This window comes from Drosophila novamexicana, unplaced genomic scaffold (assembly GCF_003285875.2).
Source record: "Drosophila novamexicana strain 15010-1031.04,08,12 unplaced genomic scaffold, DnovRS2.1 tig00000072-arrow-arrow-pilon, whole genome shotgun sequence".
Taxonomy (NCBI): Eukaryota; Metazoa; Arthropoda; class Insecta; order Diptera; family Drosophilidae; genus Drosophila; species Drosophila novamexicana.
In genome coordinates this window covers 1,138,264-1,155,883 of record NW_020824771.1, presented here as the reverse complement: position 1 = coordinate 1,155,883, position 17,620 = coordinate 1,138,264, and the positions used below count along the sequence as shown (strand labels likewise).

The 17,620-nt window shown below is 37.5% G+C and overlaps 2 protein-coding genes across 4 annotated transcripts in view; one reads left to right on the top strand and one right to left on the bottom strand.

Moving 5' to 3' along the window:
* The window catches only part of LOC115771546 (whirlin), a 41,273-nt gene that overhangs the window by 1,479 nt on the left and 22,174 nt on the right, over nucleotides 1-17,620 (bottom strand). The window contains exons 6-15 of one of the 2 annotated variants that reach the window (XM_030717286.1): nucleotides 15,983-16,278; nucleotides 15,596-15,916; nucleotides 15,165-15,336; nucleotides 14,986-15,096; nucleotides 14,883-14,912; nucleotides 13,380-13,474; nucleotides 12,979-13,261; nucleotides 12,126-12,197; nucleotides 3,259-3,339; nucleotides 99-185 (exon numbers count right to left, since the gene is read on the bottom strand). In XM_030717286.1, the coding sequence (XP_030573146.1) occupies nucleotides 99-185; nucleotides 3,259-3,339; nucleotides 12,126-12,197; nucleotides 12,979-13,261; nucleotides 13,380-13,474; nucleotides 14,883-14,912; nucleotides 14,986-15,096; nucleotides 15,165-15,336; nucleotides 15,596-15,916; nucleotides 15,983-16,278 (1,548 nt within the window). Of the gene's footprint in view, nucleotides 1-98; nucleotides 186-3,258; nucleotides 3,340-4,755; nucleotides 4,762-12,125; nucleotides 12,198-12,978; nucleotides 13,262-13,379; nucleotides 13,475-14,882; nucleotides 14,913-14,985; nucleotides 15,097-15,164; nucleotides 15,337-15,595; nucleotides 15,917-15,982; nucleotides 16,279-17,620 lie in introns of both variants that reach the window. The other variant, XM_030717285.1, reaches the window with a different exon arrangement.
* On the top strand, nucleotides 6,098-11,794 carry LOC115771547 (forkhead box protein B2). 2 transcript variants are annotated; one of them, XM_030717288.1, is made up of 2 exons: nucleotides 6,098-6,187; nucleotides 11,235-11,794. In XM_030717288.1, the coding sequence occupies exon 2, from the start codon at nucleotides 11,260-11,262 to the stop codon at nucleotides 11,584-11,586; it is 327 nt and encodes a 108-aa protein (XP_030573148.1). In that variant the 5' UTR covers nucleotides 6,098-6,187; nucleotides 11,235-11,259; the 3' UTR covers nucleotides 11,587-11,794. The 2 variants fall into 2 exon arrangements, with proteins under 2 accessions (XP_030573148.1, XP_030573147.1); XM_030717287.1 differs by having other exon boundaries at nucleotides 6,098-6,201.

Genomic DNA, 17,620 nt, shown 5'->3' with positions numbered 1-17,620 from the left:
AAACACGAGTATTTTGGTATTATTATTTTGGTATATTTCATTGGTATTTTTTCTGGTATTTATTGTGCTTGCAGAACGCACTTAATTGTAGCACTCACCTGATGCCTTCGTACACCTTTATCGCCCAGCAAAGTGCCGCCTTCTTCCTTCATATCGAAACTTCTTGAGAGTTTTGTGGCCAACTCCTAATTTTTTTTTTTCAATATTTTTTTGTGTTTTTTTTTTTTTTGCATACGGTCACATTTTATGTTTTCGTAATTTTGGCCGAATTTTATGCAGAGTGCGAAAAGTTTTTTTTTTTTTTGAATTGATTTGTTTTTACAAAAAGTTGAATATAAAATGAAAATAGTAGAAAGATGTTTGCATAAGAATTGGTTGTACTTGTACTAAGAATTGTTGCTAGATAAAAAAAAAAAACATAATTATCGTTGCAATTGCTGATGTTGAACTTTGGCAACGACAAGACGATATTGCGTCCATGTAAAGTGTTCTTCTTGGAGTTTGTTTTATTTAGTTTTTGGTATTATTATGGTACAATTGTTTTAGTTTGTTTACTTGCAGACATACAAATAGATATGTAGTTGAAAAAGTATGGTAGTTGAAAATATATATATATATAGATAGATATATGTGTACGTAGTTGAGTTAAAAGTGAAACGTACTTTAGAGTGAGGGAGGGTATCTGGAATCGTGGTGGTGGTAGCAGAACAGCATATGCAAAAGCCTTTTTGCGTGCTTGAGTGAATCAATTTAAATTGAGAATTGCAAACTTTACTGTGAACACTTTCTTGATTTGTATAAATTTCATTTGCATACAACCCGAAGTACGAACTTAATGCATTGTGTATGGAATTGGCAAGTTAAATGCACTTGAGTACACTGCATCTTATTGAGATACTCAATTGAAGACAATTTGATAAAGGGTTACAATGTTGCGCTGCTTTTTCAATAAGTTGATTGTGGCAATATTTCATTTGATATATGAAAACTTGCTGTGGGATTTGAATTTATATTGCATTTTTTTTGTAAATGTTATAATGAATGTTAGCAGAAAGATTCAGATTTTTAATTCCCAGAGTTAAACAAACGTTGTTAATATACATTTTGTCAAGCAGCTTTCAAATATGGCTGCATGAGTAAGGCTTTCCAGTTGACTATAAGCATTCGTTCCTTCTCATTTTTTCTCAAATAAAGCAGCATTTTAATTTGATATAATATTCAACTAAATTTGAAACCAGTTGTCTGCTGCCTTTCGACCGATAAGTTTCAGAGTAGATAGATTAAAATAATCGGAGGGTAAAGATCATTGGAAATTTGTCGTTCTGCAATATGCATTAGACATTTCTAAACCCAAAATAGTTTAAGCAACACAAAGAACCTAAATCTGTTTTTACTGCCGCAATGTTATCGATTGGCAAATAAATCGATAGCAGATGAAATGCACAAGGTATCGATACCGCAGATCAAGAATACTCAACAATTTATTAAACAACAAAAAAAAAGTTCAATAAACGTTGCTTTTTAGATAAGCCTAAAGTGTAATAAGTGTATGTGTGTGTGTGTGTGTATCTGGGTGCAATTTATGAGAATGCAAGTGCTGGTGTGTGTGGGTGTATGTGTGTGTGTGTGTGTAGTGTGTGTTTAAGTGTAGTGTATAGGCATTGCAGCTATACAAAATGTGTAGTTGGGATGTGTTTAAATATTTATAGAGTGTATTTTACGAAAGAAACGGCTTGCAAAACTTGGCAACTAAGACACTTAGATTTTTGGCTAGATTTTCAACAAGACTAGATTTATTGGCTATTTAATTTCGATTTGTAAGGGTTTGGTTTTATTTTGGACAGAAAAGCGCTAACTAAAACTTCAAAAAACTTGAACTTATTTTACAGATGTGGGTATCTAGAGCTTTAGCTACGACTAGAGGTGTACGAGTGTGTGTGTGTGAGAAAGTGTGTGTGTGTGTGAAGGGCGGCAGCAGCTAAAGTTAAGATGAAAATATAAGAGGATTTATATAAACGCAAATGTACAAAAGTATGACGGGAGCGGAAAATCTAATTACAGGGCGAAACAAATTACCAGATGTATGTATATATAAATATATATATATACATATACTACAAACGAAACATGAAAAGTTGATGGAATTGAAATCAATTTTTGCATGTGTCGATGCCTTTTGGTGGGGTTCGGGTTGTGGTGGATTTTGGTGTTAACAAATTAGGTTGACTCATGCGTAAATGTGCAAATGTATTTTTCAAGCTTTTTCTTTGGTTGTTTGGCATTTTTTATGTTTTTTTTGTTTTTGTTTTTGTTTTTTTTGGCTTTTGGTTTGTTTTTTATTTAGTTTGACCTTTTTGTTTAATTTGCGTTGACGTTGTTTGAAACGTGTTGAATTATGATTTGTTAATCTTGCATTCTTTTTATTGTTAGTTAATATACTTACATTGACAATTACTTTACAAGAGACTAAAAAACTCTAGTTAGTTAAAAGGAAACGATTATTTTTTCTTGGGTGCGCAAGTTAAGAATTTGAAACAAACAATAAAATATAGTTAAGTACGTTAACTGTTTACGTTTTGATTCGGCTAAAAAAACAAATGAGCTCAAGTCAGAGTGTGTGTGCGAGTGTGTGTGTGTGTGTGTGTGTATGTGTGCAAGCAATTAGTTGAAATTGAAACAATAAACGAGACGAGACGAGGTCAAGAACTAAAACACAATTCCTACGATTACAACAGAAAAACTGTATGCATGTGTGTGTGAGTGTGTGTGTGCGAGGAACAAATGGAAATGCAAATTTAGTTTTTTATTATTATTATTTTTATTTGCACTCGCATTGTGCTGTTTCTTGCAAGGCACATACAAACAGTTAGTTAGTTAGTTAGTAAGTTAGTTGGTTAGTTGGTTAGTTAATTATTTAGATAGAGAGAAAATAGACAGAGAGCGTACTTAGAGAGTGAGAGTGAGACAGAGCATAAAATAACATTATTGCAACAATACTAAAGTCAGGCTAAATTTGAATTTATGCGCTGAAAATGCAACGAGATGCAAATCCAAAAGTATTTCAAACATTCGCAAAGAACTCTTCTATTGCTTGTGACACAAAATAATTGTGTTTTATGGTTGCTGTTTGTATTATTTCCTTCTTTTTTTTTTTGGTTTTTTGTTTTGTATTATGACATGTTTTTGGTTTAGGTTTTCGTTTTTTTTTTTTTGGTTTATAGTTTACTTTCGTTAAACGAAAAATACATTGGCACTTACAAGAGGTCGTCCCCAATACCATGATTTGACACGTTGTGTTAAACCACCCAAATGTGAACGTAGTCCATCTAAGTAGCCGCCCTGAAATGCACACAAATGAACAAACGAGAACAATTTCGGGGGGAGAACGGGTAAAGGTTGAGAAAGATAGTAAGAGAGAGAGAGAGCACACAAAACAACTCAAAGTGAAACAAAAAATTAAACTCTAACAAACTAAACAAAAATCATTGGACTAATAACGAATATGATATACATAGATGTATGCATGTATATGAAAGTATGATTGAAACTTAAAGTGCCAACAGAACGAATTGAGAAAGTGGTCAAAAGAAATGGTGTCACGAACAGAACTGAAAGTAAATGGGGTTCTGGAGCTGTCTTTTGTGATATGTGGGAATTGTAGAGCCATCATTTGCGTTCCTTTACATACTAAGTATATCAATGTTATCAATGTTAATATATACGTTTTTATATATATATATATAGTTCTTTTACGCTACGTAATTATATACTTTTAGCTAAATAGGTTTTAAATCAGGTTTACGGGTATGTTTCTATAATTTCTAGTAAATATGTTTTTCTACATAGTTTAAGTACGGCCCTGTGTTGCTCTAAATGATTTACTTAATGTCAAATACAATTACGACTACATAAAATGAGTTGTATTTTATTTACGACTATTTTTAATGATTAAACCAGATATTAATTTTTCTATCATTATAAAAATTAACATATATTTATCTTGGACTGCTAAATATTTGTTTTTCATGTTTTTCTACATAAGTTTGATATTGGCCTGCAAAAAAGATTGTCAATAAATCTAACTGCTTCTTAGCTACAATGTTGCTGTCTGCCTCAATGTTGCTAGCAGCAAATGTTGCTAAGCATCAAATGTTGCCAGCATTTGGTTAACTGTGCTCAATAGCTGTTGCATACTTTTAGGGGCGCTGCGAAGCTTTGCTTCTGCCGTTGCTGCAGCGTTATTTTCCACTTTACATTTGCACCAAATTTCTATGAGTCAACTCAAAAAAAACTTGGTCTATTTACTCATTAACTTAATTATGTCCGCAATTTAAGTTTGGGTTTTGGTTTGGTAAAGCGCAACAGCAGCAGATCGCAAGGCACATCCATATTTCCGCGGCCCATTACAGCTAATGCATGGCAGCCGTAGAGATATTAACAACAATCAGTGGGAAATACATAGTAAAAATAGCGCTAAATATTTACAACGCTTGGGCAAAAGACTTTTCTTTTAGCATGTGCAGCTAAATTGGCTGCTTCCTTATTGTATTTTGTTTGTGATGAAGTTATTTATATATGTTCATGTATATGTGTGGCTGTGTGTGTGTGTGTGTGGCTGTTTAGTTGGACATGTTGTGTGAGTGTGTGCGTGTGTTTGTGTGTGTGTTTAAAAGATAGTTTTGAAAAAAGTGCTTAAATTGTAACAAACGACGACGCATACGAAAAACGAATGCAAAGCGAACGCAAAGCGCTTACCTGTTCCTGTAGTTTTGTATTTGTGGTTTGGTTCGTTGTTTTAGCCAGTTCACGCACAGATTAAAGAGCATGAGAAAGAGAAAGAGAAAGAAACGGGTATATGTGAATAAAATTTAACAACAATGGCAACTGTAAATGCGCAATTGCCTGCTAAAACGGTTAACAATTAGACACAAGTTGCCCAAAATGAAAAAGAAAAAAAAAACGTAGCTCATCTCTTTTCAATGCCAAACGTGGCTTTTGACCATCAACTCCATACACAACAAATCAACAGCAGCAAAATAAAAAAAAAACGATTGAGCAGATTTTCTGTTTACGTCATGCAAGAGCAAAACAAAAACGCCGACAAACTGCGGTGAGCAACAACAAGCGATGCCAGCCGCAGCCGCAGCCACAGCTGCAGTGTGTCAGCTGCAGATACAGTATCTCATAGATACGAACGTATCTGCTGCTGTTGCCGCTGCTGCAGCTGCAGCTATTGCTGCTGGCCATTGCGTAAAGCTTACAACAGCCCGCTTACAACTCACTTACATGTGTACTTAACTTACTTATACATACAAACACTTATACATATATATATAACTATGCCTATTTGCGTACGGAAAACGATATACTTATGTGTGTGTATTACTTTTCTATAATAATTTTTAGCCATAAATATTGACAATCTTTTGGACAATCTGCACCATTTATAATTGTTGTTGCTGTCGTTGTTGCCTTTGCCTCGCTGTGTCGCTGCGTGTCATTTTTTTTATTACTGAGCCATAAAAAGTAACTGAAACGCAGACAGACGGAGAGGCTTAAAGAAAGCCACACGCAAAGTAAACTACGAGATATTTAAACATTACAATTTCAGAGCAACACTTGAATGCCCTTTCCCCTTCCCTGATGCCATGCACTCAAATGCGTTTTAATCTTATGTTAAAGGCTTTCTTATAGTCTAAACCCTTTGAACACAGGTAAAAAGGGAATAATATTTATGTGCAAATGTGTGTATTAGGCCGAAGAAAGCGTCTCCAACCCCATAAAGTATATATATTCTTAATTGACTTGAAACAAAACTGAAGCTTAGGTATTTCCAAAACCAGCTTTAAGAGCTGTGTCGTTTCGAACTGTAAGTTGAACCAGCGACCAGCTTTTAGGAGCTTGTCGAGCTGTTCCCAAGCCAGCCCAAATGGATGGGAATTTTACTATACCCCCATGGCAGTAGTGTACAAACCAAAACAGCGGCGCTGACGACGCCGACATCGCAGTTGGCTGCTGTTTTGGCCGCGTCTGCATTTTCAGTTTTTAGTTGCGCGTCGTTGCTTGAAGCGTTAGGTTGGCCCAGGCCCAGAAAGAGTCGAGAGACAAGCGAAGAGAGAGGCACAGACACAGACAAACTGGAGACAGAGACAGCGAGAAGCAGCTTCTCCGGCTGAGTTCACAATTTGTAAGATACAAAACGTGCGTATAAATAGTAAATTACGTGTAAATACCAAAAACTTAAACAAGTTGCAGGCAAGTTGTGGCGTTGACAAATTTCGCGTTGTTGCCGCTCATTTCGCGCTCTGTTTGCCACAAATTGTTGCATAAACAAAAGCCGACTCGAACTAACAAGTAATAAACAACATCAATTGAAAGAAGTTACCTGGCTGCGTTTTCTTGCGGCCAGGCGTCAATTGCCCCAGGCACACGATGCTTTGTGGATTTGTTTTTACCATTTTGCTTTTTGTTATATCATCATTGTGTGTTTGGGTTTTTGCAACATTTGGCCGCAAGGCAAGTGCAATCTTGCCACACACATGTGTCCCAACCGAAATGGAGATGAGGCGACACACAGACACGTTGAATGACTGTGGCAAACACTTTTTTGCAATCGCATTTGCATTTGCATTCAATTAACTTCTGTTGCTCACCTTCTGCCAGTTTTTGGTCTATGGTTTTTGTTGTTGTTGTTGTTTTTGCGCGCTAATTTCTTTTGTTTATGGCTTGGTTTTTTAATTGCCTGCAGCTAGGGGCTATGCCTCAACAGCTTCAGTTTGATTTTTTGCGCCGACTGGTTTTGCAATTAAGTTGCTTTCAGTCACACACAACTGACGGAAGTTAAGAGATTCTGAGCACAAGTCTGCAAGCAGCCGCTAAACATTTCGACCTACAAAAGCAAAAACTAACTAAAGACCAAAGGGAAAGCAGTTAGCGGTAGGACGAGCTATAAACTGCGTCAGACGAACAAAAACGAAAAACGAAAAAAAGGCAAACTGACAACCAACAGTTAAGTTACTTTTACCCACAGTTTTCACTTGGCCAATTAGTTCTTGCCAACAAAAATAATTAATTGCAGAAAACTATTTTCAAAAAGTCAAATTGAGTTGGACTTTTCAAGGCAGAGGATCAATGCCGAGCAATTGACAGACAGTGTCAAACTTCACTTAAGCAAAATAACGAAATTCACAAGTGAATTTGTGAATCATTATAAATTTTCATTTAGTGTAAAATCTTTTGGAGAGAAAGGTTCAAAATTATTTATTACATCATTTGAGCATTATTTGACTGAGGCTGGTTTCATAATCAAAATCATATTAATAATAATAACAATAATAATAAAAATTCAATTCACTCACAATAAATCACATAATTGCGCCAAAAATAAACTTTTCATCAGATACAGTTAAATAATTTCAATTCAACTCATTTCAAATATGTCAAATTTAAGATTTTTCACCTTGAACATTATTTTGAAATACGCCGCATTAAAATCCAATAGCCCAATAAATTGGCAACATTAACAGAGCCTTACAGTATTACGCACAATATATATATTTTTATATATGTATATATATACATTTGTCAATGCGTATCTAATGGCAGTTGGGCAACTTTAGCAAGTATCTGTGAGATACAGCAGACAAATGCGGCTTCATTGAGGTCAATGGCATGTGTATATGTGTATCTGTGTATCTGTGAGGCTGTCTGCGCCGTTGGATTTGGTTACAAATCAACCAACCAGCTACATCCATATATATATATATGTAATATACATATAGACGACGAGCCGCTGTGAAGTTTGCAAAGTCATAAATTTGATTGATTTTAAATTGTTAGCTCTAAGCGGATTTCAAAAAACTGCTGACTGACAAACTCAGTCCGTTTGAAAAATAATCCGAAAAAAAAAATAAAAAAAATAAAATAAAATAGAAAAGAAAACCTAGAGCTGGAACAGCTGGAGTACAGTTAAATGTGGGCTGGGCAATTGAACGTCAATTTCATTATTCTTACTGTTGGAAAATTCTCTTTCTGCTTTGTGAAAGTTTCGACGCGTCGTCGTCACTTTAACTTTTCCGTGCACAGAAGCCGCAAACTTTTTTTTGTGAAACTTTTCAGCAGCTGGTTCTGTGCTCGCATCCAACTCTCCGTCTAACTCTCTGTCTATTAATCTTTTGTAAACAAAAGGTGAGCAGCCAATTTGCTGTCCAATTCACACCATTGTTAGCTAGCACACCGGCGAGCAGATCATGCGACCATCTATTGTCACACCGTCTACTATATGCATATAACTGGCCATAATAATAATTATTATTTCTCGCTGCCAGATCAGCGCATTGACCCACAAACTAAAAACTTGACAGCTGACCGATCGCTAAGCTGTCTGTCAAAGCGGCAAACGCCCCAACTCGAGCATTGTGCAACATCATTAAATGTGATATTCCGTTAACTGGGTCACAGTCCAAATAAAAGAAAGATGATGTCAAAAGCTTGGGAATAAATTGATTAGATTGGATGATGTAGCAGAATCTGAGAACGTGTTGATTATGTATATGCATAAATTATAGCACACGTAAGAAACTTACTTTCTCTGAGACAATTTGTCTGAATGATCAGTGAAATATTAACTGATGTACATATTGAAATATGTCTTGTTTACAATGTTGCCTGAGAGAGGCTTAAATCTTGACTTAGATCTTGTTTCAATGTATAGTTTACTCTTGCAGAGGACATTTAAAGCCTATCATTTAATTTCAAAAACATTTAATTTCCCTGTTAACATATCAATTTAAGAGAGTATTCCAATTTGATCATATTGGTTGGAACTAGGCATAGATGCAGATTATTCCCGCAGGCAGTCCATACAATGTACATATTTAATGTTACCCAAGAAACAGCTCTTTATCATAATCCGGACACCTTTGTACATCAACGTAGTTGTACTAGGCCATATAGGAACAATCCATCGAGTGAATTAGATGAACATCTAAGATTATGATGCCAATTCGTTAGATAAGGCAATTTAAACGGCAGCTTGTACAGAATATTTCTATCTTGTTTTCCTTAATATACCCAACTTTTCATAGCCAATTAAAACGGACACTAATCGTTTGCTCAAAACAAACTGAAGCTGGTCATTAAACCTATTCCAAATAAATAGCAGACATTTAACTGAGGCCCCAAGCATAGAAGTTGCCTAAAATGGAAGCTGTGAGAACTTCTATGTACTCTTCCCGACAGTTCAAAAACTAGGTAACTGTAAAAAATAAAGTTGCCAGAATTTGACACTGGCCAACACAATTGGGTTCATTAGTTTGGCTGCTTAATAATGTTTTTGAAGGCATGACGAGGGCTCTCCCTCTCTCTCTCTCTCTATCTCTCTCTCTATCTTCTCCTCCTGCCCCCTCTTTCTGCCTCAGAGACTGGCTATTAAGTGTGTTGATTATGTTTTACACCCATTGACTTTTTAGACCGGATTTTGGATGGTTTTGTTGGCGCTGCTGCTGCTGCTGTTGCTACGCATCAAAATGATTTATTTAACGTCTATTTACATTATAAACAACATGTTTCCAGTTGCTTGTTTGCCGCTTTCTTGGACGCAACAACAACAACAACAACCACTATTTACTTTCCATTTATGCTGCTCTTGACAAAGTTTTGTACCTTATTTAGTACGTTTCTCTAATGACCCACTTTGAGTTTTGGTCTTCGCCTGGCTGCTTGCCTGACTGCCTGCCTGCCGGCCTGCATGGACTTGCTGCTGCTGTTGTAACTTCAACAAAAAGTGAGTGTCGCATTGCCCAGACATCCACTTACAGCAACAACAACAACAACAAAAAGTTGTTTGTCTGTTTTTAGTTGAAATCAAACTGGTTGCTTGCTCAGCCGGTCGCTGGTCACCGCTCGAAGAAGTCGAACTTGCCCCCTTTGCTGCCCCGTCGCACAGTGTCAGCTGTGTAAACAGGGCTAAGCGAGTAGTTCCCTCTCTGTCTCCCCTCTCTCTTTCTGCTCCAGCTGCAGCTGGCCATATTACAGCCCAAATGGCTTCTGACAGCGCCAGACACATTGAACTTGCAGTAGATGCGTTGATTTGGACGAACGCCTTTTGCGGAAATTATTGCAATTTTCGTGTCTTTTGGCAACACAATCCACAAGTAACATTTGTTGCTGTTGCTGTTACTGTTGCTATTGTTGATGTTATTGTTGTTGTTGCTGCTCTTGTTGTTTCTTTAAAAGTGGCAAATTTACTTTCACTTTTCGTATACTCCTTGCAAAGCAGGCACAATAACTTTATAATGCGACTTGTTAGCCATTGAATAATGTCTACGATATGTCCACAAATACATACAGATAAATTTATGTGACAAATAATAAACAGTCCAATCTATTGGCGGTAGCCAGCAAACATTTTAACAGCTGTATTCATTATCTGTCAGTTATAGAGCTTTAAAATCATTATTTTGAATTCCAAGCGTGGAATAAGGGTGAAAGCCCGTTTAATCACAACTAGCTTTCAAGACCTCGTTCAAAGATCTATGTGAATTTCTTATCTATAAGCTATAGAGATTCTAAGATAAATTCATTCATTATCTGTAAGTTAAATTGCAATAAAATTATGTTTTATAGAAATCCACTCAAGATCGTGAAATCGCGAGTTGATAACTAGTTATATAGTCAAGCTATTTAAAAATATTTACATATGTTCCTGAGTACAGTCATAAAAATATGCTGAGGAATAGTCAGCCCCAAAGTATAAATAACTATGACCCAATTATTGCATTTATCCAACTAAATTTGATAAATGCCAATTTGGGTGGAAATAAAATGTAGCCCACATTTTGTTTATGAAAATATTAACGGCTTGCAATATTTCCAGTACAACGGGCAATTGTTAAATTATTAAATTGTTTCTTTTAAATTTCGAAAATGTGCGACAAATCAAGGTTTAAAGAAAAACCTATGTGGAAAGCTCTGAAAGGCAGGACGCTGGGTCGAGTTGCCAACCATTTTTTGTTAGTGTTGCAAACCAGATTTTTACACACATACATTTTAAGCTGCACTAAGCGGTTGTTTGTGCTAGTCAATCGGTCGTATGTTTAACTTTAGCTTTGTCGAACTGCCGACAACAAACAACAGACACCACACACACACACACACACACAGCTTGGCATTTGCAACTTGGTTAAAGAACAACAAATCGGACGATTCATTAAAACAACTTAACAAATCAACAGGCGGACAAACAATTGGCAGTCCAGCATGGAAACCTATTTGACCGAGATCAAACAATTGCGCATTCCACGCCCGAAATTCGAGCCGAATAGCTGCCACCAACAGCACCAGCATGCAACGGCAACGGGAGCGGCAGCGGGAACGGGAACCGCGACAGTGACACCGACGCCCCCACATCATCATCAGCTTCAGCTACAGCATCATCATCATCATCATCATCATCACCACGCCCATCATCAGTGGCGACACTTTGTGCGGCCCTTTACACCGCCACGCGATTATCACTTGCCAGTTGTTGGCGGAGCCGTCGCCTGGTCGGCAGCGGAGGACAGCGCCACGCACGACAAAATGTAAGGGAGGAGCCGGGCTGAGTTGGTGGGGAGTGTGGCGGGGATCTACCGAGCTCGCAGCTCGGCGGTCTGTTTGAGCTCGATTGTATTGCATTGACGCTGGCTTTGCTGTTGTCGTATTGATTACACTACCAATATGTCGAGCGAGAGAGGAGAAAGATATATATGGTATATACACACATGCTATGTATAACTATAATCTATCAAGAGTTTAAAGCTCTTTTGCATAATTTAGTGCTTAAGTTTAGTGTTTACTGTGGTAAGCTTAGGTTTCCTATATTAGCTATACAATAATAATAAAATCAAAGCTTGTCAAGTGTTTGAATCGATTTTTGTGTTACTTGAAAGAAACTCGGAAATGGTATTATATAGTAAGTATATTTGTATAGGCATGTTTGGCGATGATATGACATGAGAACTTCGTGACGTGAAATTCAATGCTAGCAACTGGGGCTATTCTGCAAATGTACCCATACAGAATACCTCTAAATACCGTTACATATTACGGCCCGAAGGGGTTAAGACCTTGTTCTGGTTACTCACCGCATCTTGTTCATATTCCGGTAATAGGGTTTCGCTGCCCCGGCGAGTTCTATGCTCATCACAGCCGTATTCCTAAGCCGGAGACAGAAAAGCGGAAAAATCATTTTTGAGATTTTCTTTGCGTTTATGCATTATAACAATAGCCAATTTTAAAAGGCCTTTTCAATTTTTTGGTCAATTAAGCTACGACAATTAGCAGCCAATTGGACAACAGAAAAATATAAACTTAAAGAACATTAAACAATTGCACAATTAGACATACACAAAACATAGAAAAGAAGTCCTCTTCAAAAGAGCACACATATATAGAAATGTCAAGGGACAGAACACAAAAAATAAATAAAACTAAAAAACACACACGAGACAAGAGACAACACACAATATAGCGGCTCGAGACGCGCCGATTTAGATCCGAATGTCAATTTTTCTTATATATGCAATCAAATTAAGTTAATAAAGCAGAGAAAGAGCAGAGCAGAGAAAATAAACCAGAGTTATTAAGATATCAAGAGCTAAGTTTAATTGAAAATAAAGGAATAAAAGGGATTTAATCAGAGAGCGCATATGAAAGATAAATTTGAAAATAATAATAAATGAATATTGTTTAGCTTAATTTGGAAAGCTTATTGTTTTTTCTTTTGTCGAATTCGAAAATTTCTCTCAGTCTTTTCCAATATAGATGAAACATAAACAATTTCTGTTCGCACAGCTAATTATTGGCTGGTTCTAATGGAAAAACTATGGATAGTTCTTGAAAGTATTTAGCAGAAACAGAGCCAGGAAAGAGTTTTGGAGTAGTGAGAGATCTAAGTGGTGCCAATGGGACGCTAGATGCTTCACGCAAATTCCTGACCTGTTGCTGATTGTCTTTGGCTTGTTTGAGTTTAAATTGATTTGGTCCCAATTGCTGCTGGTGAGGATGACGCACATTTCCAACGCCGCCGCCCAGATGACGCAATGAGGTATGATGTGGTGGATAATGTTGTTGTTGTTGTTGCTGTTGTTGTTGTTGTGGTTTTGGTGGCGGTGATGGTGATTGGTTGCTAGCTGCATGTGATGTTGCTGGCTGATAATGCTGTGAACGATGCAGTATTGGTCCCGCCGACATGGGCCGATAGGGCAACTGTAGTGCGGGTCTATCAACGGGTTAACGAATACAGATACAGATACAGATACAGATACGCAATGATCAGTTCTTGGTTGTTGTTGTAGTTGTGTTAGGTCTATTTGATTAGGTGCTCAGTGTTTAGGTACCGTTTATGTATATCCGTTACGGTCATGCCCAGACCCGAGTCCGACGAGGGACTGCGTCCAGTAGCGGCGCTTACTTCCATATCGTCAGCTGTTACCTGTTGGGAATGGAATGGAACGAACGTTTTGTTGCATACGATTCAGAGACAGACAGAGGGAGAGAGAGTGAGTGTGAGAGTGAAAGTGAGACAGTGAGAGCGTGACAGACAGAGAGAGAGAGAGAGAGAGAGGGGTAGACAGAGCGAAATATGAAATAGGGTCTACGGGCTAGGCCAGAACAGATTTACAGAGCCATCTACTGAGCATAGACAGCGCAAACAGAGTGTGCGACAGAGAGGATCGCAGAACGAGAGAGTAAAGTGATCAGTGCACAAGTTCTTCACGAACTATAGTTCATTTCGAACATATTTATATTAACATGTATATATATATTATTTTTTAAAGCTTTGCTTTCGATAGGTGCCATGTTATGTTTTAAGCAGAGTTTTGGGTGATTTATCGGTGACTGCTGTTTGTTATTATGCTTTAAGTGCGCTTTTGTGTGGCTAATATTACTTCATAATATATATATATATATATACATATATAATTTGTTATATGTACTTATATCCGATTATACATGTTTGAATTTCATATTTTACAATTAATCATGTTGCTTAGATATCTAGACCTAAACCAATGCACGGTTTGTCGCGCAATATCGATGTTTATCGAGGTCTTGCACTATCGATAATTTGGGCAATGCACAGCTGTAGCTTCATCTGAAGCAACTGTACTTGCTACTTATGCCTAGAAGAAAAAAGAATTTGTGCAACTACAAAAACTGCATTGTTTAATTTGTTGATTTAATTGCTTTTTGGTTAATAATTTTATTTTTTTTTCTTGTTTCTTTTCTTGCATTTTGTAAAGTAAAAATTGACATTCGTTTTGGTTCGATTTTTGTTTGCAAGCCAAACAAAATCTGAAGCCGAATCAAAGAAAGCGAGTTTCAAAAAGCGTTTCAAATTGAGAGACATGCAGCAAACACAAAACTATAAACTATAAAGCATTAACAATAACAAAATAAAAAAAAAAAAAAAGAAAGTTAAAGACAATTATACATTTTCCTACTCGAAGAACAATTAAACTACAAGTTTTTGCTTTATCCGACAAGTGTTTTGTATTTTGCTGTGTATTGAGTACTTTTATTAGTATTTTGTTTATCGAAAGTAAAATTTAACTAAAAAATTACAACAACAAGGACAACAATTAACAACAACAATAATGTGTAAACCAAATTAATATTCCGAAACACAGTAGCTGGACAGATTCGTAGACACAACACATATATGTGTGTATATATATTTTTAAAAAGAGTATTCAAGTTGATTGCTAAACACTAGACGAATATTTAAGTTGTTTTCTTTTTTGTCGTACAAAAGTTTAACATGCGCAGTTAGTTGTACACAGAACTTGCTAGGTATATATTGTGTCAGTGTCGTAGAATAAATCTTCTAAAAAGCTTACCGGCAAATCACGTGCGGAGTCTCCTTTACGCTGCAATGAATCAAGTGGGGAATTGGCATTAAACGTTTGCCAAAATGGAGTCTAGTTGCGGCCTGTATCTTACCCTATGCCTATCCACGCTATATGGATCGCGTTCTCTGCGATACACAAGCTCATCGTAACGTGTACGATCCTCCGGAAAAACGAGCTCACGAATTTCCGTCACTAGCGTGTGCTGAAAAGGAAATACATGGACATAGATTCGAGCCTTTGGGGTTTGCCATCTCTTGATGTGGTATTTACCTTTTCGTACGTATCTAACATCTCTAATAAGACGGCAACAAAGGCATCTATGGTCATTGCTTTCACACTATATTCGGCAATATAATACGAAAGACTTGCAAAATGATGACGTGGCAGCAACGAGCGCGCCTTCTCCTCCACCATGGTCGTGATTTGACCTTTTCGGCGTGCTCTGCAAGCGACACAGAGATCGATCGAGTATTATTATTATAGCAGGCATTATATATGCAAATAGATCGGTTGTTATAAACATGGTGGAAAACCGAAGAAAACGTGTTGGAGATTAAGTTTATGATTAAAACCAGTAAACGGCTTTTAAGTTTGGTTCATAAAACTGTTCGGTTGGGGTCCATAGTAAGAAATGAATAGGAATTTTAGAGCATCGAACCAGCTTGCAGCCTGGCTGATGATTGCTTTTCCCTTCTGCTTACCTCGTGCCCGTTGGACTGTACGCATCCCAGGGCTCCATTTCGATGGATGTGCAGGAATGCGGCACCTTGCCCACGTCACGTATCACCAAAGACATGCGCTTGTGATACTTCAGTTGACCGACGGCCTCGTCGTGCGTCACATCGAGAAACGACTGGCCATTGACCTCCAGTATTTCGTCGCCAATCATTAGACCGGCACGATCTGCGACGCTATCCTTGTCGACGCCTGTGACAAAGATGCCCAGGCCGTACTCGACGCCGCCGCGTATCATCAGGCCCAGCGATTGGCCGGGCTCAATGAGCAGCTCGACGCGGCGTACCCTGAACGGATGCCAATTGGCATATGTTATATATATTGTCTATATAATCTCTAGGAAGTCCGCTTACCGATCTCGACGCTCGTTCCGCCTGCCGCCATACTCCATGGGCGGTGAGGCCGGACGGCCGTGTCGATCCATCCAGGAGCAGGTCTGACGAAAGGGCAGACCCGATCCGCCGCCACCGCCGCCGGCCGCTGCCGCATGGGCCGCTGCAGTCTGTGGTAATAGGGGGGCCATCGACGCGTACATTGGATCCCGCGAGGGTGGACCAAAACCGTGCAGCGGCGCCGTCGAGTTCAGCGTGGGCGGCGCTCGCACCGTCATACTGATTTGACGTGACGATTTCAATATCTGCACACATCTCTGCGTTAAGAAAAAATGTGGCAATAGAAGAGACACAAAAGAGAGACGGAAGATGCAAGCAAAACGAACGAACGATAGAAGGGATCAAAGAGAGAAGAAAACTGTCGAACCAAAACTAAAAGCGGGTGGCAGAAAAAGATATAAAATTTCCAAAAACTAATAATAAATAAACCAAATTTAAAACTCAACAAAATATTAATTCAAGGCGGACATTTTGCTGTTCTATTGTGCACTTTATTGCGGTTTTACTGTACCATTTCCTCTCGTTTTAGCTATTGGAATTTTAATTGTTTCGCCACAAAAACTCGTACGAGTCGAGTTGTTCTAATTGCTTGGGACAAAAGTGCGAAATGTCATTTGTTTTGTTTTAAAATAATCCCAAAAATTTACCACATTTTAGTTTTATAGCCATTGTAGTTGGGCATTTAGACAAATTGTTAGTTCCCCGAAACAAATGTGTTGCTGGGTAAAGCTCTTTGGTAACTTTTATTGATCCCTTAGGACTTTATTAAATATATGTTAAATTTATTATTTTGCTTGAGTTTGCAGTTGATGGTTAAAGACAAATTTGTAACTGGAAGTTACGGAAGTTCTCTAATGGAATAGCTTAGCAGGAGCTCTACAAGATATCTAATAGCTTGCTTCCTTGAAGCCAAACTAACCAGGTCTTTTATATAGTTTGCCAATTAATTGAATTCTTTAAAAGTACAAGTTCATATAAATATAGCCTCTATTGCAGTACACTGTAAGAAATGATTGTGTTTATTGTGTGTTAAAGGCAGATTAAACAAATTCTTAATAAATCAAAAGCATATTGAGAACAAAAACACGATTCTAGAAATAGTTGAAAATAAATCAAATTAATATCTTCTATTTAAGAAAATTATGTTACAATGTGAATTCAATGCGACTAATCTATTGCCAATTTTTTCTCAGTGTATATTTGTATTAGTGTTTTTTTTTTTTTTTTGTTCAATGATGTGTATATCGTTTTTCGTTTAGTCATATTTATACAAACAGTATCATTATATGTAAAGTGCAAGATATTAGTAAAAACTACCAAAAATCGTTTAGAGCATAGAACAAGTTCAGCAGAGAGGGGCAGATATAGAGAGACAGAGAGTGTAAGGGGAACTACATCTACAATACTAGACCAAGTACGAGTTATTTCACGACTATTGGCAAGCAAATTTGTCGAAAAAAATAAAGTTTAAATTGAAAAGCAGCGTGGGAAATGGCACAACATGTGCCAAGCCCCGAGTTCCCGACTCTCCGACTTTTCTAGTCTCCTGCTCCTAGTCTAATGCCTTTGTTAGAGGCACGCATAGTGGCACCAGCTACT

What these genes read in the sequence shown, in the direction of transcription:
- LOC115771547 (XM_030717288.1), top strand. Translation starts at nt 11,260, where the DNA reads ATGGAAACCTATTTGACCGAGATCAAACAATTGCGCATTCCACGCCCG.